This window comes from Anguilla anguilla, chromosome 18, assembly GCF_013347855.1.
Source record: "Anguilla anguilla isolate fAngAng1 chromosome 18, fAngAng1.pri, whole genome shotgun sequence".
In the NCBI taxonomy this organism is placed as follows: domain Eukaryota; kingdom Metazoa; phylum Chordata; class Actinopteri; order Anguilliformes; family Anguillidae; genus Anguilla; species Anguilla anguilla.
The window spans coordinates 24,159,557-24,187,089 of record NC_049218.1 but is presented as its reverse complement, the minus strand read 5'-3'; the positions used below and the strand labels follow the sequence as shown (position 1 = coordinate 24,187,089).

General features: G+C 45.3%; 1 protein-coding gene across 1 annotated transcript in view; it reads left to right on the top strand.

The window, feature by feature from the left end:
- Nucleotides 1-27,533, top strand: part of LOC118218360 (protein eyes shut homolog) — a 101,129-nt gene that overhangs the window by 16,891 nt on the left and 56,705 nt on the right. Inside the window, exons 6-12 of the mRNA XM_035400964.1 lie at nt 1,558-1,672; nt 6,488-6,644; nt 16,339-16,443; nt 19,114-19,253; nt 20,946-21,109; nt 21,876-22,129; nt 24,976-25,080. Coding sequence (XP_035256855.1) covers nt 1,558-1,672; nt 6,488-6,644; nt 16,339-16,443; nt 19,114-19,253; nt 20,946-21,109; nt 21,876-22,129; nt 24,976-25,080 — 1,040 coding nt within the window. The remainder of the gene's footprint in view (nt 1-1,557; nt 1,673-6,487; nt 6,645-16,338; nt 16,444-19,113; nt 19,254-20,945; nt 21,110-21,875; nt 22,130-24,975; nt 25,081-27,533) is intronic.

Here is a 27,533-nt window from a genome sequence, read left to right as displayed (position 1 = left end):
TTGGGCGGGAAGCCACTGCTTCACAACCGCTCCGATTCACACGGGCTGCAGCTTTGTGAAAGAACAGCCTGTTTCATCGTGATGTTTCCCTGTGGTTGGCTTTAAAGTGACATACAGGCGTGCTGTACGCGTAAACTCTACTGAGCGCATAATAAAAATCATATGGTGAAAACGCCAATAAGACACTGTTTCCCTGCTTTTGTTTATTTTCAAAATATCAGCAACTGTCTGAATGCCAACTAACTGGTTTCTTAGTGTCAAGGAAAGGTTTGTTAATGTCTTAGATTACTTGAAATTGCTCAACTTATAGTTAATATTTTTTAAGGCGTAGTTTTTTGTCAAGAATGATTACACGTAGGTTTTTAATTTCTACTTTTGCTATATATACAGTATACATAAATACGGTATATACAAAATGTAAAATTGACTTTAATATGTCATAAATAGAACATTGCTATTTCGATAGACAGATGATACTTCAAAGTGATTTTCAAAGCCCTTTTCAGCACATCCTCCGTCTGCTATGCTGTAAGTACATTTTATAAATAACACGCCGCATCACTGTGTCCATTCGCTTGGCAGTCTTCAAAATGCCAAAACCGCTCTCCTCAGATGATCCCAAGAATAATGACTCAGCAGGTATAATGTGTATATATCTCTCACCATTATCTGATGTCATGGACCATGACTGAATGGCTATGTACTGAGCTGTGTACAGTTCTCGGAGTACATGTTTGCGCCAGTGTTATACAGACTCTCTGGGGTCAAAAGAACTCCCCAGAGGTCGTGTGGACGCTGAGGCGGTGGCGCTCAGCTACACGCAGCTGGAGCTGTCCCGTGTGTCGGGAGCACGTGCGCTTGGGGTCGGAGCGGAGAGGAGAGGAGAGGAGGTGGAGGCTGTTGTCGGGGGCCACAGGGGAGGTGGTGTTAATAACAAGGGAGGAGGGGTGGATGGGGGGGGGGGGGGGGTGGAGGTCATACTCCGGCCCGACCCGCGAGCAGCACTTAAGAAGGTCCCCCTGGCTCCCGACGGGGGAAATGTTTTACCTCGAAGCGAAATGACACTCTGAAAACTGGGAGGGCGCAGAGGCCACGGCGCGGACGGCGGAACACGCCGGAACGAGCGCGTCGGCGCCGGCAGGGGCGTTCGACCAGCGGGGACGGCGCGGTGCCGCGTAGCTCGGGCGGGGAACTCCACGCAGAAAAGGGGCGTCGATCGCTAACCCGCGCTCCTGTGGGCCTTTCAGAAAGGCCTGCAACTGCCAGTCTCTGTTCCAAGTTAGGGAGAAAAGGAAGGACGAATCTAAGATACGGTTCGGCTAATTTCAGCGGCACGTGCTCACGGTGTTTTAGCGCGTGTTTGCGAGATTCGTTCAGGCGGCGCGCTCGTAGCCGCCGGTCACTTTAAGATTGAAGTGCGGTGAATTCTGAATCGGCGTCTGATTGGTACAACTGTGGCTGGGTGCGGATGTGCCCGGACTGCCGAGCTGTGCGTTAGCGGCTGCTTTCGCGCGGAAGCTAAATCGTTGTTAGCCTTTTAGCGCCGTCTCCCCGCAGGTGCCCCAGAGGCCTCGCCGGAGAGAACTGCGAGAAAATGGCCGACCGCTGCGGGCAGCTGAACGTCACCTGCCTGAACGGCGGACTGTGCCTGAACACCGTCGATGGACACAGCGTGAGTGACCTCACACGCGCGCTCAAGCTAACGGCTATCTCTCCCACTTCGGATTTAGCGTCCTCCCCGTCAGACTCTCCCCCACAGCACACATGAATGGAGTACAGGGAGAATGACCCGGTCTATTCTCTTTAGTACAGCGAGTTTAGCACCGTGATATTATGGCGATATTATGTCTGCATTATGGCAGCGAAAACCTTGAAAGTAATATTGTACGAAACACCAGGACTAAAGACAAGGGAAAAAAAAGAGAACAAAACAATAAGTGCATCCACGCATTTCTCACTGGCTGCTACAAAGAGGGGAAAACTAAAAAAGGATTCCTTAAAAAGCTGAATTCGGATCGCCAATTTCATTGTTTAAGTGTCACGCCTGACATTACAGACTTTTATATTTCACGCTGTTCTTACACCCGCGTATAAACACGTTCAAAGAGATTTTCACCGCGGGGAGACATTTTATCTCGACAAAGAAGACTAGGCCCTCTCCGACCGAAACGCTGCTTCATCACGGAAGTTACGATCGACTCTAAAAGTCACGAAAACGAGGGAAATAACTGCCGCGGTATCTTACTCGCTGTCTCAGGACTTGGGAGATTTTTTTTCTGCTGAGCGATAATAATTTATGAATCCAGAGGTTTTTCGGGGATACTTTCTCCTTTACATGTGGAACCGGAGTTGATCAAAGGAGAATGATTTGGAAAGCAGGGAACTTGGGGCCGGCTTCCAAAATGAAATATAAACGCAGCACTCCCAAACCTGAAAAGAGCAGAGCAGATTAGAGCTTTATCATTTCATAGTCTGGGCCCAGACGCTGCTTTCAAAGTTTCTATTTGAATTTGATATTAATGATGAATTATTTAGTGCCCGGGAAAGAATGAAAAAATATTAAATAATGTGTGTGTGTGTGTGTATATATATATATATATATATATATACACACATATACACATACACATAGTTTTTTAATGTGTCCCCCAGTACAAAAGTAGTCCTAATACCTGTGTAACTATATTTCATCTCCACAGTAAGGTCTTATGCAACACTGTGCATTTGCACATTGTTGTTACGTAGTACTTGAAACCTGCACGTGGCCTGCATATTTATGCGTGCGACAAATATTATTGCTGTTATTTTTTTTCATTATATTAGTGTAACACGTAAGAAAGAACATGTATAGCTCATGGCAAATGTGGTTGGCTTTCTTTTTTGTCCTGTTTCCTGAATGTCAAAAATAGGTTGTGCTATTTTTTCTGTTCCTTTTTCTATACTATTTAAAACTATCACACTCATCTATTGGCTTTATCCTGATGACTGAATGGCATGAATTGTTACGACCTCTGTCTTAAGTTTTATGTTTACATTTATCTGTGCTTCATGTGTGTCTCATTCTTCTGGTTCGTCATCAAATTGGCCTTTTCCATCTCCAGTTACTCAGGTTGAAATAGCGACTGTTTGGCACTTACCAGTGGAGGCTAACTCTTGAAATCTCATGCTCGGAGCCTGCGGATAGTGATTACTTAATTTGCCTTCACGTGTTTGACCTCATTTTGTTCATTAGAGCGTTCCCAGATGGATTACAAATCCTTCCATCGGGATGCTGTTTTCTTATTTTGCTTTGTTATTTATCTCTTTATCATTTTTGAAGGTAACTCTGGATGGAAATTTTAAATCTCCGTCGGGGGTACAATACACTCGGGGGGACGGTACACTCCGTCGGGGGGGACTCTTGGTCTCAGCCTGCAGACGAATTCTCCCGAGACTCAGCTTTCAAGGCCGCCACGTACCCAGAAAGCCTTCGAAGACTAGCCAGGTCTAGTTAGTTTGGGATAGGCAGATAGGGACTGGAGTTACACGTTAGCCTGCAGTAGCATTCCCATTACCCATTACCCACTCACTTGCCTTATCCTATTTCCTGTTACCCACTCACTTGCCTTATCCTATTTCCTGTTACCCACTCACATCCCTTATCCTATTTCCTGTTACCCACTCACTTCCCTTATCCTATTTCCTGATACCCACTCACTTCCCTTACCCTATTTCCTGTTACCCACTAACTTCCCTTATCCTATTTCCTATTACGGTTTGACCCTGGGCCAGTTTGTAACAGAATGCTTAGTGCGTGTGCAAATGAATATTCCTCTTTCTCTATCAGTACGCGGCCTCTGTGAAATGTGGTGCGCTGTGGATTTATGTACAGTACCAAAGAACATAAAAACACTAGAAAGTTGATGAAAGGAACAGGCTGTTCGGCACATCTAAGCTCATCGCCTTTACAGCTGTCTTCAACAGGGCTTTGCAGGCTAGATTCAGGAGGCCATGCGTGTCTTAGTAATTTTCCACACAGCATATGATAGAAAATGAAAGCCGTAGGTGATCTGACTGATTGAAAGTCCCGCGGTATGAATACGGGACATTTATCCTTCGTGGATTGCATAGCTATTTCTGACACAATGTTGCCTTTAAAGCAAAATCAAATTAAGGGCAGTTAAATGCTCCTTAAAATTCAGAGGTTGCCATTATGGCTGGCGCAATACCCAGAATGCACAGCGGGTCCCCTGGGTTCTAGTATGAAAACCCTTGGTCAAACAAGGGAAGCTCAATGCATTTCACACCGATATTAAACAATGAATCCGGAATAACCTCTCATTTATTTTTCCAAGTTTATTTTTCGAATCCCAGAATGCAGCGCGTTTGCCCTGGGGGTCCGCACTCGGGCCGAATTTCAATCTCGCCGCGCGGATCGCACGAGACCCGCTGCGTTCCCCACGGATACGGAGGAAAGGCAGTTGTTGACCGCTCCACGGAGGGCTCCTGCGGGGGAAACGCGGCGGAACGCGCAGCCTAATTGACGCGGGGGACGCGACTCTCCGGCGCGGAGCGGCGCTTTTAAGCGCGTAGCTGTCGGTGCGCGAGCTCGGCGGTACTGGCTGGTAAAACGACCCTTTTAATCACGGCCGGCTGAGTCACGGCGTTCGTCTTCCAGATTGCAAAACGCACTTCTTTTTTTTTCCCCTCTTTGCGAAAGGAAGAAATGAAGAAACGCTGAGATGATTGCCTGGTTCGTCTCCTAAGAACCGGCCTACCCTTGCACCCCCCACTCCCCCCCCCCCGTCAGAGCGATCCTTCCCTGGGGATTTAAGCGGGATCCATTTTGCGGCCGTCAATGTGCCAGATACCTACGCTCCCAGGCCCACTCTCCCGAATTCTGCATAGTCAATGAGGAGCTCATTCTCTGTCACATGCACAAACTCACCATCCATCATTCTGAGCCCACAACCGCTACCCGACAAAGGGGAAGAAAAAAGATTGAACGACATAGAATTCCGATAAAGTTCCCCCTTTTATTTATTTATTGATTTTTTTTTTACATAGTCATGAATGTACGCGTTGATGTATTGTATTTCTAAGGGTCGGCGGGATTGGGTTTGCCGTCGTCGTGCCTGTGCGAACACGCACGACGCTACCTGCGTATCCCCCTACCTTCAACGTCAGCTTCCTGTCTCACACTTCCTGTCAAATTAACGGCTTGCCTGACATCCCAGCAAAAAAAAAAACGAACAAAATTCAAAAAGCCCTGTTCCGTCACTCTGGATAAAAGAGCATTTGAAAAATGTAATAAAACATAAAACGGTAAAAGAATCCCCCTACTCCCGTGTGCTGATTTGATTTTAGGAGAGAACAGTGTGTAGACTTTCATTGCTTCTTTAATGGTGTTCTCTCAGTCCGATGCTCAATCTAGCCCATGAGTGTTTTGCTTCCTGTCTGATCCCTCTACCTGAAAACAGCAGGGGGTCAGCGTTGGAAAATGTGTATTTCTCATGCGTGCATTTTCAGACTTTTCACAGAGACATGCAACATGATTTATTTACACAGTTCACTCTGTGTTTCATAAAAGCTCTGTACCACATGAAAAGCATTTAATGCACAGTTGTGCATTTTAATAAAAGTAGCAAATGTTGAAACCGGTGTCTTAATCTTCTCAGAAATAAACGATGTGAAAGTACGATATTACTTCTGTCGCGTCTGAATTGTGTCGCTCTCGAGACATTTTTAATCCATCACTTCGAACACCATGTACTAATTTACCTCTCATTTCGGCTAGGCGCTCTCATTTATAATATCTTTCTGCAATATCTGAAAACACGCAGGACCGCTAATGCACTTTCTAATTATTCGCCGTCTGTCTCGGTTAGATGCATGAAATTGTTCCGAAGATTAGCCTTGGTTCTCTGCCTGCTTTACAAGGCCATTATATCAGGCTTCTTGTAGGTTTTTTTTATTTTTATAATCAGTGTCAACTGTAATCAAAACACTGATGCTGTCCAGCGCAAACAAACCGTTCCATTACCACTTTTTAATTAACGTCTGCAAAATATCAATAAGGCGAACGTGGTGGTCTCGCAAGGGGAACCGCGGGCCTGTCTGTCTTTTGTCAGGTTAATTTGGAGCGTAGTCCGTTTAAATTCTCTCCCCCGTGATGTCCCCTCGTGTACAGTGGAAACCCCACTCAGCACCCGCGTCAGTGTTTTGGAAGGTTTGATCATTTTTGATAAAGTTTGATAATTATGCTAAAGACCTCAGCACACAGCCTTACCTGTGACCTGGCTTGACTGGCAACCCTACCTCTACTTATCAACGGCACCCAATGATGTGACCTGCCTTAACTGGCAACCCTTCCTCTACTTATCCAAGACAGCCAATGATGTTCCCTTCCTTAACTGGCAACCCCGCCTCTACTTACAGTATAAAAGGTTAAAAACAGGCTCTTTGATGTAACAGACCGACTCTGAGTGATTTTCTCTCCCCGGCGCAGTGTCTGTGTGCCCCCGGATGGACGGGCGACGCCTGTCAGCACGTGGAGGACTGCTTGATCCACCCCGGCCGCTGCCTCCACGGTGCCACGTGCGTGGACACCAGCCTGCCGTGGACGGCCCCCCAGTACCGCTGCTCCTGCCCCCAGGGCTACACAGGTAAAGCCCCCAGTCACCTCCGGCAGCCCCTGTCATGTGATCACCAACTCCTCCACCCCCACGGTCTATGAATAAGGGGGGAAAAAAAGACTGTATTGCTGGTAGGGTCACATTGTGGACAGGAGAAGGTTTAGCTGGTTTGCAGTAAGAACTGCTTGTGTTTGCAACGAGAGGCCTGTCTTCTTATCTACAAGGGCTTTCTGTGGAATTGAAGAACAGTTGTGGAATTGTTTGTGTCCTTTCATACAGAAAGTCACCGTATTTTCCTTTTGTGCTGCACTAAATGAATCCATTCCAGAGAATCCACTATAATCAGTATTTTTCCTGAATAAGATTTCATTTTTTTTATTGTCAGTGAGAATACACTACATTCAAGTTGTTGAGTACAGTATGAAAATAGTAGACATGTTTCATGTAAAATGTTTAAAATTTTTAAAAAATTTTAAAGAGATATAAAAGAAGCTAATATTTCAAACTGAATAGGACACCTGATTGGATACAGAGAGATACATATATTAAATTTCATATTGGGACCCTATCTCCATTTAGGCCTTACACATGATTTGTACTTTGAGCCGAGAAAAATAAGCCAAGCTAATTACTGGCATCATTTTGTGAGTGCATATGCCATTTTGCATATTTAACATGGACATGTCAAACACGTATATTTGTTTGAGATTAATGTTGCATTCATCCATAGTAACTACAGTAAGTGCACATGATTGGTATGTATTTATTGACCTCCTAAATTCTCTCCAGTTTATTTTGGTATTCATATTTTTTACATTTAGCCAATGACAAGTTAAAGTGCCTCGACTCGCATAATGGAGTATAGCAATAAACAGATTAATTTAATCTGGTGAGAAAAATAAAATGTTCCGAGATATGTTCTTGATGTACGGGTGCAGTCGCTATATTTTGAATACAAACTATCTGTTCATCTGCACTGAGGCAGTATCATTTTGGGTTCTAGAGAGAGTATAAACACATTCACAGTTCACAACATAAATTTCAATATAGATGTGCAAAATTCACACTTCACATATATTTGTGTAATTGTTTATGGAAGTTCATGCACTTTTTCAGATGACAGTGCGCTCAGCACTTTGAGAGTTCTGTTCAGATGTTAGGCCGTAGTTGAATTACCAAACTGTAAGTCACGTCTGTAAAATTCAGTGGTGCATATATTGGAAACGTATATTTTGTGGGGGGAAAGCACTCAAACTTTGTTATGGAAAAGTAAAAAAAAAAAAAAAAAAAAAGCTTTCAGCATTGTTTTAAACCCTGTATCACAGTGCAAAGGTACAGTGTGTATGAGTCCAAACTTTTTACAGGCTCCCTGTACAACCTGTCAGGTCATTTGCAAGAAACTTTGCACAGAATGGGTCGTTCTCACCCACTCAAATCATTCGTCTTAATGTTAATCTTATAAGATATAGCTCAGGAGGTAAGAGCGGTTGTCTGGCAGTCGGTGGGTTGCCGGTTAGATCCCCGCCCTGGGCGTGTCGAAGTGTCCCTGAGCAAGACACCTAACCCCTAACTGCTCTGGTGAATGAGAGGCATCAATTGTAAAGCGCTTTGGATAAAAGCGCTATATAAATACAGTCCATTTACCATTTACCATTTAGATAGCCTGGTCCTGACTGTCCTTAGGTAAGACTAGCCTTCACTGGCTAACTATATTAGCACCTTCAGTTCATCTCATTTGCATTTATTATCTGTCACATCTCATCCCATCTCTCCCCAAGCACGAGTTTGTATGATAAATACTGCCTGAAAACACACACACACCACTCTGATCTGATTTGCTTTGTTAACACAGAATATCATTACTGCGTCCATTAACTGTAGTATAAATTAGTTAGATTTCATGTGTAATGTCTGTTTATCCAAGATCTTTGAAGATGTGCTTCCAGGGGGAGGCAACCTAAATTTATTTGTCCCAATTTTTCTCTGCCTATATTATATTTTATTTAACTTTACTATCGGTTTGAAGGTTTAATATAGACTCTACAGATATGTAAACATGATATCACACTCTTATATGGTAAGTATATTCCATAATGTTATTTAGCACATGCTCACAATCTCTTGGTAGTGATGTAAAAATCAGACTTCATTTATGGTTTTAAATGTATTTTTAACTAATTTCCTTGCAACTGAAATATAGTAGACCAGGGTTGTCAAACTGAAATATCCCAGAGGTTTACTTTAAATTAGCAGGTAATTGAGGCCTTGGGAACAAAGTGTGGGTTCTTTCTCTGATCAGCAACTCAGTGGTGCTGAAACACATTGAAAACTCTTCAGGACCCCAGTTTAACAATGCTGGAGTTTAACCTGTGATATAAACATGATCAAGCTGCTGGTTACTAGAACACAATTATTTTAAAAAATTTATTTTATTTTTTTAACAGATTTCTCCTTTTGGAATATAAATAAATAAATGCTGCTCAAAAGCATGGGAACAGTGGAGTGAAATTAGGTATTGTTGCTGTATGCTTAAGCCATTTAGATTGAGATAAAAAGATGGATGTGATGTAAAAGTACAGACAATCAGCTTTTGCTTCATGGTATTTACATGCGTATATTTTTACCAGAAATGGCTGCTTTTGTGTCGAGTCCCCCCTTTTCATCTGTGCAATAGTAAGTTAATGGAAGACAGACGAGCGTTAACTGTTGCTCTGGTGTTTTCTTTTGCGTGGATGCGTGTGTGCACATAAAAGAACAGTGAGTGGCTAGACTCGGTTTTAGCCGTTCTTTCAATCTGTGGAGATTGCATCTTGGGTCAGAGGCATACGCCATCATAAAAACCAGAGGATGAACTATGGCTTAAAAACAACTAATCTGCAAACTGGGAGTGCAGAATAATTCAGTTAGAATGGTTGTCCAGAAACAGGGTATACCAAGTATAGCAATTTGCAAAGTCTTGAAAAAGAAACAAACCACAGGAGGACTCAGAAATAAGCACCGTACAGCTCAGCCAAGGAAGACTACTGCAGTTGAGAAAAACCATAAAACAAGAGTCAGTGAGATCACCTGTTGTCTCCAGAGAGCAGGGGTGAAAATATCACAAGCCATCGTACGCAGAAGAGTTGGAGAACAGAATTATAGAGGCTACACTGCAAGATACAAACCTCTCATCAGCAGTAAGAATCAAAAGCCTATATTAGAATTTGTCCAAAAAAAATACAGAGACAAGCCAGAAGAGTTCTGGAACAAAGTTTCATGGACAGATTCAACCAAAATAGACCCTTACCAAAGCCATGGGAAGCTGAAAGTGTGGAGAAAGGAAGGAACAGCCCCATGATCCAAAGCACCCCCCCCCCCCCAATCATGTTTGGAACAGGCTCGCTCCTCTTTTGGTGATGTACTGTAATGGGGGATGGCAGGAGTAGGATGATTTTGGAAGTGTACAGACAGATCTTGTCTGATAACGTATGAAGGAAATCCTCCAGCCTCATTGGCCGGTTCTCCATCCTACAGCAAGACAATGACCCCAAACACACTGCCTACACAACCAGAGCATTCATCAGTGGGAAAAAGCTGAATGTTTTGGACGGGCTGGAGCATGCATTTCACTTGGTGAAGAGGAGACTGAAGACAGAAACCCCCCCGAAACAAAGATCAACTGAAAGTGGCTGCAGTGAAGGCCGGGAACATCATTTCTGAAGATATCGAACGATTGGTGATATCACTGGCTCCTTAACGTCGTACGGTTACTGCGTTTAAGGGCTATGTAACCAAATATTACGCTTTTATTTACTTGTAAATTCAACAATTAACATACGTTTGCCCAGCTGAAAATATGGGTAATCAACACAAAAACAGCTGTTTCTGTAAAATGATAAAACACATATGCATGCAAATACTATCAAATAAAAACTTGATTGTCTGTACTTTTGCCTCATATTCATATTTTGGTCTAAAATGCAAATGTGTTAAATGTGTTATTTATCAAAAATACCAGATTTCTACTGTCCCCATACCTTTGGAAGGATCTTTAAAATAAATAACACCTCCATTTATTGTTCAGGCCAAAATTATTTTAATTCAAAGGTGTTGTATTGTAGACGCGCTCAATGTGATACAGAGTTCAGTAAAACAAAACCTAGACGCTTAGATTTCACACCGCGCTCGTACGCTTTCAGGTTCAACCTGTCGTTATTCTCCCCAGAAAGATTGTGTTGCGCCAAAGGTTGGCTGAAGCCTTCGAGCAGCAGATCGCAATCTGCGAAGAATAGGCTGAGGACATGCTTAAGAGAAACCGCTCTGTATCCCCAAAGACGGGTTAAAGCTGTGGGAAGGTCAGATCCCTCCCGATAGATAAGGCCTTTGACTCTTTATCAGTCCCCTAGCCCTACCCAGCTCCTATCGGGGGTTTAATTGAAATGCACACAGACGATGAAAACCCAACGACTCCCCGAACACCATTAAGTCTGAACTTAACAGCCTGTTCCTGGGACTCGTTCTCTCCCTATTCTGCAGACGGGCCTTGTAGGAACATTTCTGGGGTTAGCAGGTCTGATACATATGTACACACTGACACTCGCACACACAAACACACACACACACTCGCACACACACTCTCACACACTCACATGCACACACACAATCTTACACACACACACCACACATTCACACACACACACACACACACACTCACACACACACCACACATTCACAGACACACACACTCTCACACACTCACATGCACACACACACTCTCTCACTCTCTCTCTCACACACACACACACACACCACACATTCACACACACGCACACACACTGATTGGTTTTTACTGGAGCAGCAGTCTTGCAGCGACATTTGCCAAGACTCTGAGTAGATACACTATGCTTTACTCATGCATGGACATTTGCTCACTTAGCAGAAATTGTGTGAAGTGTAAAGGGGAAACAGTCACATTAATGTCCCATTTTTATAATTTCGGCGCACTTACTGTTGAGGATAAGACTTTGTTATTTATTAATATTTCATGTCTTTTTGACAGAGTGCTTCATAAAGCCTGTGGATGACACTGGGCCTGTGTGATAAACTGTGTGTGTGTGCGGGTGTGCGTGTTGCGTCTGTGTGTGTGTGAGCGGGGGTTGGGGGGGCGTGTCGCTGGGGCACTGGGTGTGACTGTTTTCCTGGCTGTTTTTGAAACCTTTCGACGGAACAATTCATCATTATTCTCGCATTTCTGCGAGGGCTTGCATTCCGCCACGCATCCGGCCTTGGAGAGGGCCCAAAGACTGCGGGTAGGAGCCCAATTACCGGCCGGGCCAAGGCCCCTCCACGCGGTAATGAACCGCCTTTATGCACCGGAGATCCGAGCTTGATCCTCGCGTCCCGTCTCGACTCTCATCAAACACACACGCGCACACACACACGCACACACACACACACACACCGTGTGACCCACATCCCTGCGAGAGAAGCGTCACCCTGTCAGCTCAGCCCTCCTCCCGTTTCTTCATTAACGCGGCTTCCGTTTCTCAAACCTCCGCATCAAACAAACAAAAAAAGCGCACCTCCGAAACGCGAGCGAGCGATGACTTCATATCGCCGGGGAAGTCCGGTCCGGCCTCGCTCAGTGCGGAATGAATGCTAATGCCAACCTCATTATTTTCTTCTCATAACTCTCAGCTTTTATTGCGAACATAGTCACCCCCTGCTCATGCTCAGGCCACTTTAAACGTCTATTCAATTTAGGAAAGAAAAAAAAACAACATTATGGGATAAACAATTCAACCAGCACTTGTTACGGATCATTACATGGCCTTCAGTAATTGTTTTTTTTTTGCTTTCCTAGTTGGTGAAAAATACAAACCCTCACAATGTAATGAACCAATTATCCCCTATTTTCCTAATCAATATTGTACATCTTGCATATCTGGAGACCATTGCGTATATTGCGTGTAAACCTTGTTTTTTTCTGTGAGCAGGGGATATGAGCGTACGTCACACTGCTCTTTGTTCCTCTGTTCCCAGCGTGGAAAAGCTTGAGCGTATTATTCTGAAGAACCAACCGTGGGTGAAAATCCAATATTCCTGAGATGCGACAATATCAAAGGAAGCGCACTACGGTACAGCCTCGAGGATGTCGAAAAGTGGATAAAATGCCTGCCTGTCCATATTTTTATTAGAGTAAATGAGGAGAAACATTTGTCTTTCTTCTCTCTCTCGAGTTCCAACGTGATCTCTGTGATTTTATCAGAACAAAAGGGAAAAATCGGGCCAGATAAGGCGAAACAGCATAAGTGTTATGGAATAAGAAATTCTGCATTCACTGAAAAAAACGAAAAGAAACCAGCTTTTTACTTTTACTTCACTCACAACACTACATATTCGTTCTTAAGTGACATTAGTCTTGCAGTCTTTAAAATGGAACGACGTCGAGACATTAGAATGGAAAAAGGCTCATCCATTATATTCTTAACCATCATGTTATATCTCCTGGGAGTAACAGATAGGTTCTTAGAAGCTATAACCCAAAAGCTATGATTTTAATACATCGCACACTAATTGTATTACTTTGATCGAATCCAGGCCCGATAACACAATTTCTATGTCTTGTGGGCAGCTGAAAATCGCATCAGTGATGATGATGAATTTTTTTTTTTTAACCCCTCGGGAAACGTAGATCTCCTGCTCGTTTCATTGGTGCTTTGCTGCTTTTACTGAGGAGAGAGAAAGGCTTCTTGAAGCCCATAAGCCCTGGGGAAACCATCCTCCATCTTAGCACCTATAAGGCGGTGAGGTCTTCGCTCTGCGTTGCTTACAGTTGGAACGGATTCCTCCAAATCGGCAAGTCTTTGAGTGGACACGTTTTGTTTGGTTTACTAATCCTCACCCTGCTTTCATGGTCTATATTAGTGCCCCTTTCAATACCCTGTAATGTTTACTGCTTGGTTTTTTACTGTTCTGCCACCCCCTCTGGTTCTTTCCTGATTCCCCCTCTTCAGGCCGATGTCTCCTTCACTCTCTCCTTCGCTCATGACGTGGCTCGCTCTCCTTCGCTGTCACCCTCTCGCTCTCCCCCATCCCCATTTCAGCTTCATCACTTTCAGCTTAACCTGCCCTTATCTGATTTTCTCCAGAGCCATGTCTGCGCCCCCTACCCTCCCCCCTCCACACCCCCCCCCCCATTTGACCGCTGACCTTCCTCTGTCCGTACACCCTGATTGTGCGCCGTACTGCCTGTTGCCATCTCAGTCAGTATTTCAACCAGCACCCATAATCCCTTGCTTCAGGGCTTCGGCATTTTTTTTTTAGCTGCTGCTGCCGTTGCTGCTGCCGCTGCTGTTTCTGCTGCCGTTGCTGCTGTTGCTGCTGCTGCCACTGCTGCTGATTTTGCTGCTGCTCCTGCTGCTGTTGCTGTTCTTGTTGCTGTTGCTGCTGTTGTTGTTGCTGTGGCTGTTGTTGCTGCTGCTGCTTTTGTTATTGCTTGTTACTGTTCTTGTTTTGCACATTTGCTTTGTCTCTCAGTCCCTCGTCAGCAGCGGTAGTGGCTCTCTGAACGTAAGCCGAGCTACTGCACTTCTCCCCCTGGGTTCCCACAGTTCACTCTCCCCTGACAAAGTTCATGATACCACTCTCACAACAGATAACCTGAAAATAACCTGACTGAAAACTAAAGAAGTAAATAAGTAAATGTTTGTCCTTAATCTTTGCACTCGCAGTTATTTGTTGTAAGTGGGCGAGCCCCCTGGGAGCTCTTATTGCACACATATTAGCCCTTGTCATGTTTATTGTAGCTTTTATTGTGATTTTTAGTCTACGCGCGTGACGCCGCAAGACAAATTTCAGCCGGAGGAATAACGTGTTAACAATAACGAGTTTTTATCCAGCACTTGTTCACCCGTGTCTGCTACAAAGCTTTAAATCAAGCTCTTCACCTCTTCTTTACCAGCCCTTACCTTCTCTACAAAAAAATAAATGAATTAATTTGAAAAACCCAGAGGCTTTCGGCAATTCAGAGAATCGGATTCTTATTTTTTTGGGGTTTTGTTGCTGAATGCCTGATATTTGGCAGGAGCAGACTAATACTGAATCCAAATAATACTGAAGCATTATCCATTGTTGTGGCGTAGCGATGTTTGCATGCGTACATAATTTGTACACGGTGTCATTTAAATTCCTGCTTCCGTCCCAAAATCGCTCGTTTAGTAAACTGTCACTTCGTTTGAACGTTCATCCTTAAATTTGACTCGCAGATAATGGCGGGGGTTTGTTTGTCTTTACAGACACCATCTGGGAGGTTAATTACCGGAAATTGCCACAGTTTAGCTGCGGAGAAAACAAAAATGCATTTAATAGCGAGCCGAGACTCGTATAATTTGCAGAGTGAGAAAACTGACTACCGTGTGCGTTTTAGATCCAAGCGCTACAGTACCGTTAGCATATTCCCCAACACCTGATTATTGGACTCGTCTTCAGTTCACACTTTTGTAAAATAATGCTGAGCTAGCCGAGCCCTTCTCTGTTCCTCTCGCGGTTTCCACGCTGTGGCTCGGGATCAGTCGACGCTCTTTTACGTCTTTCAAACGCGCGTTTCAGTTCCAAACACGATCGGTCGTTACCGTTATTCAAAGCAAACACGTTTTTAACTGCCGAGAGCGATCGCTAAGCTGGGCTGACCCGTTCCCTGTAAAGAAAAGAAAAAAGAGGGAAACGGCGGCCATTAGAATTAAGTTGAAAGATTTTTGATCGGATCCACGCCAGTGCTAGGTGAGAACGCCGTCAAAAAGAAGTACAGATAGATTTGTCTTGTACAAAAATAATAAAATATATAATAAATACAAAAAAAGCTTCCGGCCATGTCAGCGGGGGGCGCCCTCGTCCGCCCGCCGTGTTGCAGTACTGCAGCTTTAGAAGGAGGGCCCGGCCCGAAGTTCCCTTCCGCTGACCCGTGGGATGCAGGCCACCCGAGGGTTACTTAAAGCCCCCCCACCCTTTCAGCAATTTTATCCCCAAAACTGTGGGTCGGGACCCACTGCTGGGCCATGGGATGGGGGTTCAGGTGGATCGACCGGATCATCTGACATACATAAACTAATTCATATACTTCCTGTTCACACCAGTCAAATGGAACAATGCGCTATATTATTTATACTAGTTTGAGTATGCATGCATTTCTTGTGTATAGGTTTTTAAAAAATTCCTTCCAAATTTGAACATACATCAAACAACATTTTAATGTAAAGTGGTTATTATTCACTAACTCGTTGATTCCAGGGCTGAGAAGGTTTTGGAACCCCTGCTTCGTGAGATAAGCCGAGAGAAAAAACTCAGTTTCCTGTGGAATATGCATAAGACGTCTGGAATGATTGCTGATTATTTAAATGAGTCATGACTGGAATTACACCTGTTGCCGTGGTGATCTTGGCTCCCTGGTGTTGAGGCTAAGAGGGTGCCCCAATCCTTTAGTAATCAGATATGCTGTGAAAAAACGTAGCATTTGATGTAAATGAGGTATTTGTAGGCACTTGTAATCTTGAGAAAAAAATGAGACCTTTCCTGTGCATGGGCAAAGAGTTACGGAGGCACTCAATGGGACACAGTATAAATTGGAATGGGTTTATAGGGTTAATAAGGCGCCATGCCTTGCTGTTCATGTCAGCGCACGTTAGAGCACGTTAGCGCACGTTAGCGCGCCCGGCGCGGCCTTCATCAGCGACGCCGTCTCTTTCAGGGGCCCACTGCGAGACGGAGCTGAAGGAGTGCGACTCCGCCCCCTGCCTGCACGGCGGGACCTGCACGGACCTGGCGGGCGGCTACAGATGCACCTGTCCCGCGGGTAAGCGGGTTTTTCTGCATGTCGTCATCCCCCCCCCCCCCCCTCGCCCACCCCCCTGACTGAATGACTGACAGCTGAACAAACGTGGCAGTTTGCTGCCAGAGCTCATCAGGGCTGCAGAATTGTGTCAATATTGTGTCATGATGAGCTCTCCCTTTCGCCGGCGCCTCGCATTAATACCATTCCCGGTAATTTGTTGACTCTGCTCCTCCGCCTGAGGCTCAATTTGCATTCACTGATGCAGCCCGAACCCCCCTCTGCCTACCCTACCCCCTCCCATTCGACACCCCCGCGGTCCCCTCTCCCCCCGTCTCTCACACTCGCCACTCCCCACAGACCTGCACGTTGCTGGAAACCGGGCGCGGGTCGCCCGTCCCGCCGGCCCCGCCCTCGCGTCCGCTCGGCTGGTCGCCCGTCCCGCCGGCCCCGCCCTCGCGTCCGCTCGGCTGGCCGCCCGTCGGCGGTAACCCCCCGGCAGCGGAGGCCATGCCAGGTGCGGTCGGTGCCGGCTCAAGCCCCGGCATCAAAGGGACTCAGTTCTGAAAATGGGATTGTATGTACATTTTCCGAACAAAAGGAATCTTTGAATCTTTGATGTCCCCCCCCCCGAACCCCCCCAGCCCCCCACACACACAGATTCCTCAAACGGGACACCTCTCCCTTATTTTTCCGGCGCTCTCCTCCTTGTCGCCGTGGCATTCGGGGATAATTGCGGCGCACGAGGACGCTTCTCCCGAGCGCCCTCGGGGCGCGCCGAGCCGCGATCCCGACAGATTGAAATGCATAATTCAGACGGCTTATTGCGCGTTTTGATCTCTGTGTTGCGCGGGAGATGCGTTCTGCGGCTCGCCCGTGGAAAAGCATTAATTATCTGACATCCGAGGCTCTTTGGAAATGCAAAGATATTAATTGAATAGACCGAGATGTAGGTAATTGCGCGCTGCTCGGATAATTGAATGCATCATGATATTTGCTTTGCTGGACTTGAAATCAATTTATCTTGGGAAAATACACTGAGCCAGATGCTGTGCTCCCTCTACCCTGGGAAACATGCAATCTTAGGTACTGACACGTCTTCAGAAGATAATGAAATGGAAAAAAATGAAATACAGAAAATGCATTTATTTCTTAAGCAGACTGTGTCATGGCATCATCATCGTCATCGATGGTGACTCATCATCCCAGATGTACAGCTTTCCCCTGATGCAGCTCACATTTTAGTAGGCTGTAGCAATGCAATGCTAGGCTACGCTCTGAGACAGGAACCCAGTGAATATGAGGAGCTGCTCTCTAACACTGAGACAGGAACCCAGTGAATATGAGCTGCTCTCTAACACTGAGACAGGAACCCAGTGAATATGAGCTGCTCTCTAACACTGAGACAGGAACCCAGTGAATATGAGCTGCTCTCTAACTCTGAGACAGGAACCCAGTGAATATGAGGAGCTGCTCTCTAACACTGAGACAGGAACCCAGTGAATATGAGCTGCTCTCTAACACTGAGACAGGAACCCAGTGAATATGAGCTGCTCTCTAACACTGAGACAGGAACCCAGTGAATATGAGCTGCTCTCTAACTCTGAGACACTTAACCAGTGAATAAGAGCTGCTCTCTAACTCTGAGACAGGAACCCAGTGAATATGAGGAGCTGCTCTCTAACACTGAGACAGGAACCCAGTGAATAAGAGGAGCTCTCTAACTCTGAGACAGGAACCCAGTGAATAAGAGCTGCTCTCTAACACTGAGACAGGAACCCAGTGAATATGAGCTGCTCTCTAACTCTGAGACAGGAACCCAGTGAATATGAGCTGCTCTCTAACGCTGAGACAGGAACCCAGTGAATAAGAGCTGCTCTCTAACACTGAGACAGGAACCCAGTGAATATGAGCTGCTCTCTAACGCTGAGACAGGAACCCAGTGAATATGAGCTGCTCTCTAATACTGAGACAGGAACCCAGTGAATAAGAGCTGCTCTCTAACACTGAGACAGGAACCCAGTGAATAAGAGCTGCTCTCTAATGCTGAGACAGGGAGCAGCCTGCGGACTGTAGCCCTCTGTACCTTGGGACAACTGTGCTCTGTTACTCAGTCAGCACTGGAGTGGCGCGGGTTTAATTTTGGGAACATTAGGAGTGTTACTGGTATTCATTTTCAGTGGCATGTGGGACCCTGCATCCCCCCCAATTGTTATGCTTTATAAACATTTATTAATTAGTTTTCTGAATGGATCATTTCCACAGTGATTATAAGCCGTGGCTGTATCAATTAACATATAAATTGATCTGTCTTTTTAATGTGAAATTAGGGGAAAATGGAAGCAGTGCAAAATAATCATCAGGTCTGCTTGCATTGCATTGGTTGGTGTCCGAAAATGGAGAGAGACCCACCATTTGAGGAATGTTCCTGGACATTTTGGTTTAAGTTAGATGCTGCAAGAGTAACAGTGAAACACAAAAAGACTGCAGTGTAAACATTTTTCATATGAGGGTACTGCTAGTACTACTACCGCTGCTGCTGCTACTACTGCTAATACTGCTACTACTACTGCTAATGTTACTACTGCTGCTATACTACTACCACTACTACTACTACTACTAAATAATAATAATAATAATAATAGCTTGACAGGCTTTATGTTGATTGTGGGAATTGTGCATCATCTCCTGCAGGGTTTTTGGGCGAGAACTGTGAGGTGGATGTTGACGCCTGTGTCCTGCCAAACACCACCTGCCCCCCAGGAGCCCTGTGCGTGGACCTGCCCGAGGGGCTTCAGTACACCTGCCGCGTGCCCTGCCCACCCCACACACAGGTGAACTAGTTCCTCACCTCTCCCTTCAATAGACCTGCTGCTTGCCCCGCCCACCGCACACACAGGCGCACAAGTTCCTCACCTCTCCCTTCAATAGACCTGCTGCTTGCCCCGCCCACCGCACACACAGGCGCACAAGTTCCTCACCTCTCCCTTCAATAGACCTGCTGCTTGCCCCGCCCGCCCACCCCACACACAGGTGAACGAGTGCCTCCTGCAGCGGTCTTACACACACATTTCCCCGCTCCCCAGTTAGCGGCGCAGTCAGGTGCGGCTTCAGTACAGAAGTAAGACTAGCACGTTAGCGCGTGCGCTTTCTTCCAGGCCGCGTTTTGAATCTCCCTCCATTTCGTTTATGTTTTTCAATGACATGATCGCTAATCAAAAACAATAATATGGCTAATAGTGTTTTTTACAACAAAAGAAAACTGTGTGGATGACTGACATTATTTTGCCAAACCTGTCTGTGTCAAACGTGTCGAATAGCCAACGGCAAGCTGCTTTCTTTACCTTTCAAGCACAGAATTGTGACATTGAGAAATTGTTTGTATTGTTTTTGTTGTTGTTGCTATTGTTGTTGTTGTTTTATTACTAGTGTGTTGGCATGGAAAGCAGGTTATTGTTTCAAAAGCACAGGCAGCCCTGATAGAGACGAACAAGCGCCGCAGAGGCATGTGAACGAGCGTCGTTAGCACGAGCTTCGTTAGCACGAGCGTCCGAACCGCACGGCCTCCTCTTGAAAGCGCGCGGCTCCAGGAGTTCCGCCGTTCTCAATCAAAATTAGCGCCCCGGGTCCCCCGGCGGTATTTACCCCCCGATGATAAATGCCCCGCTGAATCGCTCACAGTGTACTCCAACGCCTTAAACTGTCATAGAATTGCAAAAGTGCCGAAGAAAGATCGGTTTCACCGCGCGCCCTGGGGGGGGAAGGGGCTGAAATGCCTGATGGCTTTAACTGCCCCGGCGGATTAAAAATTGGATATAAAGGTACATTAGATTTAGAAAATTATCGAACGCGGTCCTGGCGTTCGGGAGAAATGCAATTCCGTGTGTGTGTATTAACCACAATATTGCATTCGTTTGGCAATTACGCCGTGGATAAAAATGAAACAAAAGATATAACGAAGGTAAATTCCTAGCTCTGTCACCGTGGTGATGTTCACGGGGGATGAAAATATTAAATTTATGATGTTAATCACACAGTCTGCATGCTTTTATGGGTCCAAAACAGAAGTAGTTTCATAACTTGGAAATTGGGAGTGGAAATTTTATATTTTTTTGTCGATTTTAGGCGTCGTTCATTTTGGTGAGTCATGCAGACTGGTAGCTTATGGAAAAGGAAGGAAGAAAGAATGCAGATTTTGTATTAAGAGTGCACATTAATTCAATTCCTTATCTTAATTTATTCATTTTTAACAAGCACCATGGACACATGCGGGCATCGAAAAAACAACAGAGACCGTGACTCAGAGATGACGAGTCACTTGGACACGACTCAGTTATTGTTAGATAATTATTTAGATGATACGCAAATGTGTCGCTTGATTATGCATGCATACCATAGCAGATGTATAGCGGTCTGGCTTTGCATTCAGCGCGAAGCGCGTGAGACCGCTCGCCGCGTACCATGTGACGCCAACGGCGTCCGCGCGTTCGGCGAGACTGAGCGACTTCCTCTCTGGACCCCGCCAGCCGTGCGCCAACGGGGGGCGCTGTTTCCTGGACGACGCCGGCGGACGCGGCTGCGCGTGCGCCCCCGGGTGGACCGGACACGCCTGTCTGGAGGACGTGAACGACTGCGAGAAGCACTGGTGTCAGAACGGGGCCACCTGCGTGGACGAGGTCGACGGCTACAGGTAGGATGACTCGGCATCGCGAAGCTACCTCCAGCAATGCAGATCCGCTTTATTTTTACATCAGGAGCTTGTTCGGCTCCCTGTGCATTTGAATAAATACGACCATTATGACTGTTCGTGCATTGATGTAATGCATTCAGAACATCTTCAGATTGATCTTCAAGCAGATCCTGAGAGAACCCCCTCTTGCATCGTGACGGAAACAGCTTCACCTTACCTTCTGATTAAGGTCAAGCGTAATTGAGTTTAACGCAGGTCTGTTTACCACTCTCCGTCCGGTGCTACAGTGCGCGAGTGACTGTGGCCTTCGATGCCATCAACATTTGTTTTTAATATTGGGTTTGCATTCAATCAGGAGCTAAAGGTAAGGACAAGCGTGGATTGCATCCAGGCCTTGCTCTTTAAATTTGATTTGCAAAATGAAGATTTATGGGTTATTATTTTTTTTTATCTGTTTCCTCACAGCAGAGAAAAGAGCCGTGTAGATAATAATGCTGAGTGATTTGGTGTGATGATGATGATGATGGGCGGCAGTGTAGTATAATGGGTAAGGAGCTGGTCTTGTAACCTAAAGGTCACAGGTTCAATTCCCGGGTAGGACACTGCCGTGGTACCCTTGAGCAAGGTACTTAACCTTTGTTGCTTCAGTGTATATCCAGCTGTAAATGTAATGCACTGCTTATGTAGAATGTTGTGTAAGTCGCTCTGGATAAGAGCATATGCTAAATGCCTGTAATGTAATGTAATGATTGTGTTGTTTGCGTAGGTGCCTGTGTCTCCATGGCTTCACTGGGCCCTACTGTGAGCAGGACGTAGATTTCTGCGTCGGAAACCTGTGCTCCGAGCACGGCACGTGCCTCGACCAGCGGAACAACTACACGTGCCGCTGCATGCTGGGATACGAGGGGAGGCACTGCGAGCGGGAGACGGACGAGTGCCGGAGCTCGCCGTGCGGGGGCGGGGCCTCCTGCGTGGATGCGGTCGGGGGCTTCCTCTGCCTCTGCCCCCCCGGGTTCGAAGGTGAGTCACCCGCGGACGGTTCCTCCCCCTCGGGCGTGTCCTGAAACGCCGGACACGACGAATTCCGTTATGATAACTGTAACCCTCGCGAAAGCTTTTTTAAATTGCGCAAATTAGGACTGAGTGCAGCTGATTATGCTGATGGCTATTGAAGGACATTAAATGATTATCTCTATCATTAGGATTGCTTTCAGTGTAATCTATGACATACTGTAGAGCAGGGCTGTTCATCTAGCAGCTCAGAGACCATATGCAGTCCACCACAGCTGAACTACTGGCCGTCTGAACAATTACAGTCAAATGGATAGTCAATGGGCATCAAATAATATCCAGGTTTATTTAATTTTCCAGTGTTGTTTAATTTGTTTTAAAAGTCCTCTTGCCTGTTCTAAAACAAATGCGCCGCACATTACGAGCCAAGAAAAGGAAGTGTTGATTCTTCAATATGATGAACAGTAACTGTGCATAGTTTAAGAGTATGCCAACATTTTTTAATTGCATGCACACACTTCTGTTGCATGCTTTGTTCAGCAGCAGCTGATCTTTGGACAGCCTGTGACATTTAAAAAAAGAAATACTCTGGTCTGCATTGAGTCAACGGTGCAGGCTGGTGGTGGAGGTGTAATGGTGTGGGGAATGTTTTTGATGGCACACATTAGACCCCTTAATAGCTAGTGAGAATCATTTGAATGCTGCATCATACCTAAGCTTTGTTGCTGACCGTGTGCTTCCCTTTATGGCCACAGTCTGCACTTATTCAAATGGATACTTAGAGCAGGATAGTACGGCATGTCACAAAGCACACATCATCTCAAGCTGGTTCTACGAACGTGGCTGTGACTTCACTTTACTCCAGTGGCCTGCACAATCCACAGATCTCAGCCCAATAGAGTACCTTTGGGATGAGGTGGAACAGGAGGCTCGCAGCATGAACGTGTGGCTGAAAAATGTGTGATTCTATTGTGTCAGCATGGACCAAGATCCCTAAGGAATGTTTTTGGCACCTTGTTGGATCTGTGCTGCGAAGAATTCAGGCTGTACTGAGGCAAAAGTGGGTCCTACCTAGTACTAGATAGGTGTAACGAATAAAGTGGACAGTGTGTGTGTGCGTGTGTATGTGTGTGCATGCATGCATGTGTGTGTGTGGACACGTATTACTATATTTGTGTGAACCAAATGTCCCCACAAGGATAGAAAGATGAGGAAAATTACGCAAGGTGGGGACCTTTTGCTGGTCCCCACAAGTTCAAAAGGCTGTTTTAGGGTTAGGACTTAGGGTTAGGGTTAGGGTTACAATTAGGTTAAGGTTAGGCATGTAGTGGTTGGGGTTAGGGTTAGGGTTAGAGGTCATGGAATGAATGTAGTCAATGCAAAGTCCTCACAAATATAGCAATAAATTCTTGTGTGTGCGTGCATGCGTGTGTATATGCATGTATATGTGTCTGTGACGCCGCCAGTAATCCATCACGCAGTGCCTGTCCTACTGCTCGCTCATGCCTGTTCCTCTGGATTTACACGCGGCCCCGCTGTGATTTAATGGACGGGGCCCCCGGATCCGGAGAGCTGGCCCGGGGAACATTAGGCCTGTTATCCTTACGCATCCCCTGATTTACGGCCATTTCGGCGCGCAAATCTACTCTCCCCCTGAGAGCTCCGTCCAGCCCGGGACGTGTTCCCTTCATCGAGTCGGAAATGGTATCAATATCTCTCTTTTTTACACTTCATTTCTGACACAAGACCGGGTTTGGGGGGGGGGGTGCCTCTTTCCACCAGATTTAAGGACAAAATGTCTGTCCGCTGATTTGCTCTGATTTGCAGCTCCTGTTCGAATGCTTTATTTACCACAAGCCACGCCATTTCCAGCCTATTTGCCCTTCACCATGCGACGCCTCCTGCCTTAAAGCCCCGTGGTGCGTTGTGGGTAATTCGCCGTTTTGGATTCAGTTTCCGTGCGGCTGATCAGTGAGATACGGAGGTCCCCGATTGGCTTGTTGGCTGCCTGTGACCGGGCCGGGGCTGTACTTTTTTAGGGATCGTCACGGAAGCGCGTATCAGGTGTGCCTGATAATGGAACTGGATTGGCTGCTCGCTTCCCTCTCTTTTCACTGTTTCTCCATTGTCACGGTCATTTCTGACTCAAGTAACTTTGTCAAATTAAGCAACTGAACATTAAGAAGACTGTTCAGCCATTTTAAAAGGAAAACTGACATTTTTTTTCATGGACCAGACATATTTTATTATTCCAACTGATATTGGTTAATCTGGAAATTGAGATGTTATCCAGTCAACATTTCTTGTGAAATAAATGAGCTTTTTTATTGCAGTATGACTGTCATTTTGTTTTGGAGATAAACCCAAGGAGGGAAAAAATTTGATACTTGCATTCATTTGCAAGTTCAGGGATATTTGAATATTTATTGATACCGAGGGTCATTGGCCTTGCGCTGACGCCATTCTTTTATACATGCATCTGTATGAAAATGAGTCATTCCGAAACTTGTTAGATATCACGAACACTGATGTGACGGTAATATTAGATTTAAATTTGATCATTTTCTCAAAATTGCAAATGCGATAATTAGCCTGGCCCTAACCTAAATCAAACCTTTTGCCATCCCATTAATCTCAAATTGGAGACCAACGTGCAGTGATTTATTATGGAAATGTTTCAGACAATATTTAGACAGAGCCTGAATCTTTAATGATCCATCATCAATACTGAGCTAATGGACGGTGGGAACCTAATTACATGTACTCAGACACATCTGCCTGTTAAATATGAGCTTCACTTTACGGTCTGCTGGGATTCGCATGTGAGTGACGTGCCTGTGCCGTTCTTTATTGAGGTGGAACATGCGAGGAGACTGCGAATCACTGCCGGTCTACACCCTGTCTGAACCAAGGGACCTGCGTGAATCTGATCAATAACTACACTTGTGTTTGCCCTCCCGGTAAGTACAGATCGCCACTGTTTCCTTTCTCCGCCGAAGGGATGAAAATGTGTTTTTTTTTTTGTTTTTTTTTAAACAACTGTTTACTGCTGGGGATTGAAATCCGAAGACGCCGCACGCTTTCAGAGCTCGACTTGGCTTAGCTTCAGCCGCGCAGTGCTATCGCCGCGGTGTTGGGAGGGCAAATAGTCCCCTAAGCGAGAAAAACAACCTCCACCGTCCCCCACCCACCCCACCACCACACCCACCTCCTGCACACAGGCACACGCATAAGGCAGCTACAAATCTAATTTAAAATTGTTTAAAAACTAGTATGGCTACTGGGGACAGATACGTGCAGTATCTGGGATCTCCTTCAATTTTCTGTAATTATTTTGGATGGGTTTCAGTCTCAGCTGGTAAAATCTTAAGTATAAAAAAATTATGTACGTAGAGTACCATTTAACATAAGAACTTTGGTCTTTAAATCATGTGCACTAATACAATCCAGATATATAATTGAGTGTCATTTACATAATACATCTGCATGTACGTTTTTGTCATATACAGTAATGAAAGAGTGTGTATAGCTGAGGACATTTAATATTGAATATTTGAGGACTCGGTTGGCATTTTCTCAGTCTAGTTCCAAAACAATTTGTCATTAGATTGCCAGCATGCCGTAGAGCTATTCCGCAAATTAATATGTTCAGTACCTCGGAGGGCTCGGGGAAAATGAGTCTCTCGCGCAATCCGACCGAAAACAGACGCTCTAACCTAAATGGACTGATTTATTATGCAGTGTTTACAGAGAGGTAATGATTTGAAAATGGCATCATTCCGCTTCTGCGTGGCTGAACATGCCACCGTGTCTCACACCGCGTCCTTCTTTAATGCACGCTGCGCAATGTGACTTGTTCGTAAACTGCGGTATGTGTCGCGCGGTGCTGTTCTGTGCGTAATGCAAGAACAATGACCCCAATTACCATGTAATGCCCATCACATTTTATATATGAGAATGAGGAGTTAGAGACCATATTTTAAATGTAGCTTTTTTTGACTTGAACTCCAGCGTGCGATTTGCAAATAAATAATCTATGCAAATATTGTGGCGTGCCAAATGAAAGCAGTTGGACAGCCGAGATGATTTTGACGAGGCGAATCTCATCGTAGTTAAAACTCATCAGTTGTGTAATTTGTGAAAGATGTAATGAGTGTGGAAAGTGGGTGGAAAGAGAAGTGGAGAGACTGAATGTACGGATCCTGTGAAATGAAACAAATACACATGCGCAGCTTAGCTTCAGACGCTCCGTAGAAACTTCCAGAACCCTCTTTTTTTCCCCCTGTAAATGGGTCAATGCTAAATGTGGCCATCTATTCATTATGCTGTCACGCTGGACACATCAACTTTGATTAAGCTTTCCTGGAATCTCGCGCTGAAGCTGAGTTTGGGAGCTCGTGTGTCCCAGGGTTGTGCCTTTCTGAAAGAGATAATGTGAGCCTGCAATTAATTTATACATTCATGCAGCATACATATACACCGAGCAAATCACCCATTTAGGTAATGTGAACAGGTGCTCTTTTTTTGTCTTCAGGGGATGATTTTGGGAAACTGCACTGTGTACTCCCACGAATGATTAACTCTTTAATAGCTGCTAATTCATTGTGATACTTGTACACTTGCAAATTATATCATTGATCAATTACCAGTTACATCCATTTAACGTAAAATGATCTGTACTGCACTTTGACCGGAATTTATAACATCCCATTTTTCAAGATATTGTTACCGGAGTGTTTTATTTCTTTTTTCCCCTCCCTCCCCCTTTTACGGCTGTCCTTTCTCTCAAGGTCAGTGTTGTGCTGGTAGGTGACAAATGAATGCATTGTTTATCCTGAAGAAAAAATAGCTCAGCGAAATCTTTTGAAGACATCATCTAAATGCACCAGTGCAAGTTTGTTCATGACACACCATATGGAAATATGGAACATAATTTCATTTAGCGGAACATATGCTTCAGAGTGTATTTGAAGATTGTTATAGCTCTCCCAGAGCAGAGTAATTGGTGCCTTAATTTTATCAATTTGCTAATCTAATGGAGGAGGGAAACATCATTGTATATTTACAGTGTACTCCGGATGAAAATAACTTCTCAGTCATTTACTTAAATCTGACGTTGAAGAGGAACAGACCACCTCCTTGTCAGTAAAACTTCCATTACCGCATTGATTCTGGTGGCAAATTTTATGTCTTAGGTGTGCATAAGCCATTTATCTTTCAGCAAATTGAATTAGGTAAGTGGTTTGCTGTGTTTACTTGACAGATTGAACAAAAGTAGCAGAAATGGGGTGGTGGCTAACCTGATTTTTGCAATCACGCTTCAGAATTTCAAATCGGTCATCTCCCGTGGGGCTGATGTGCAAAGTTACATAATACTTCCTGGCAAGAGGGTGGGGCTTTTTTCAGTGCACGT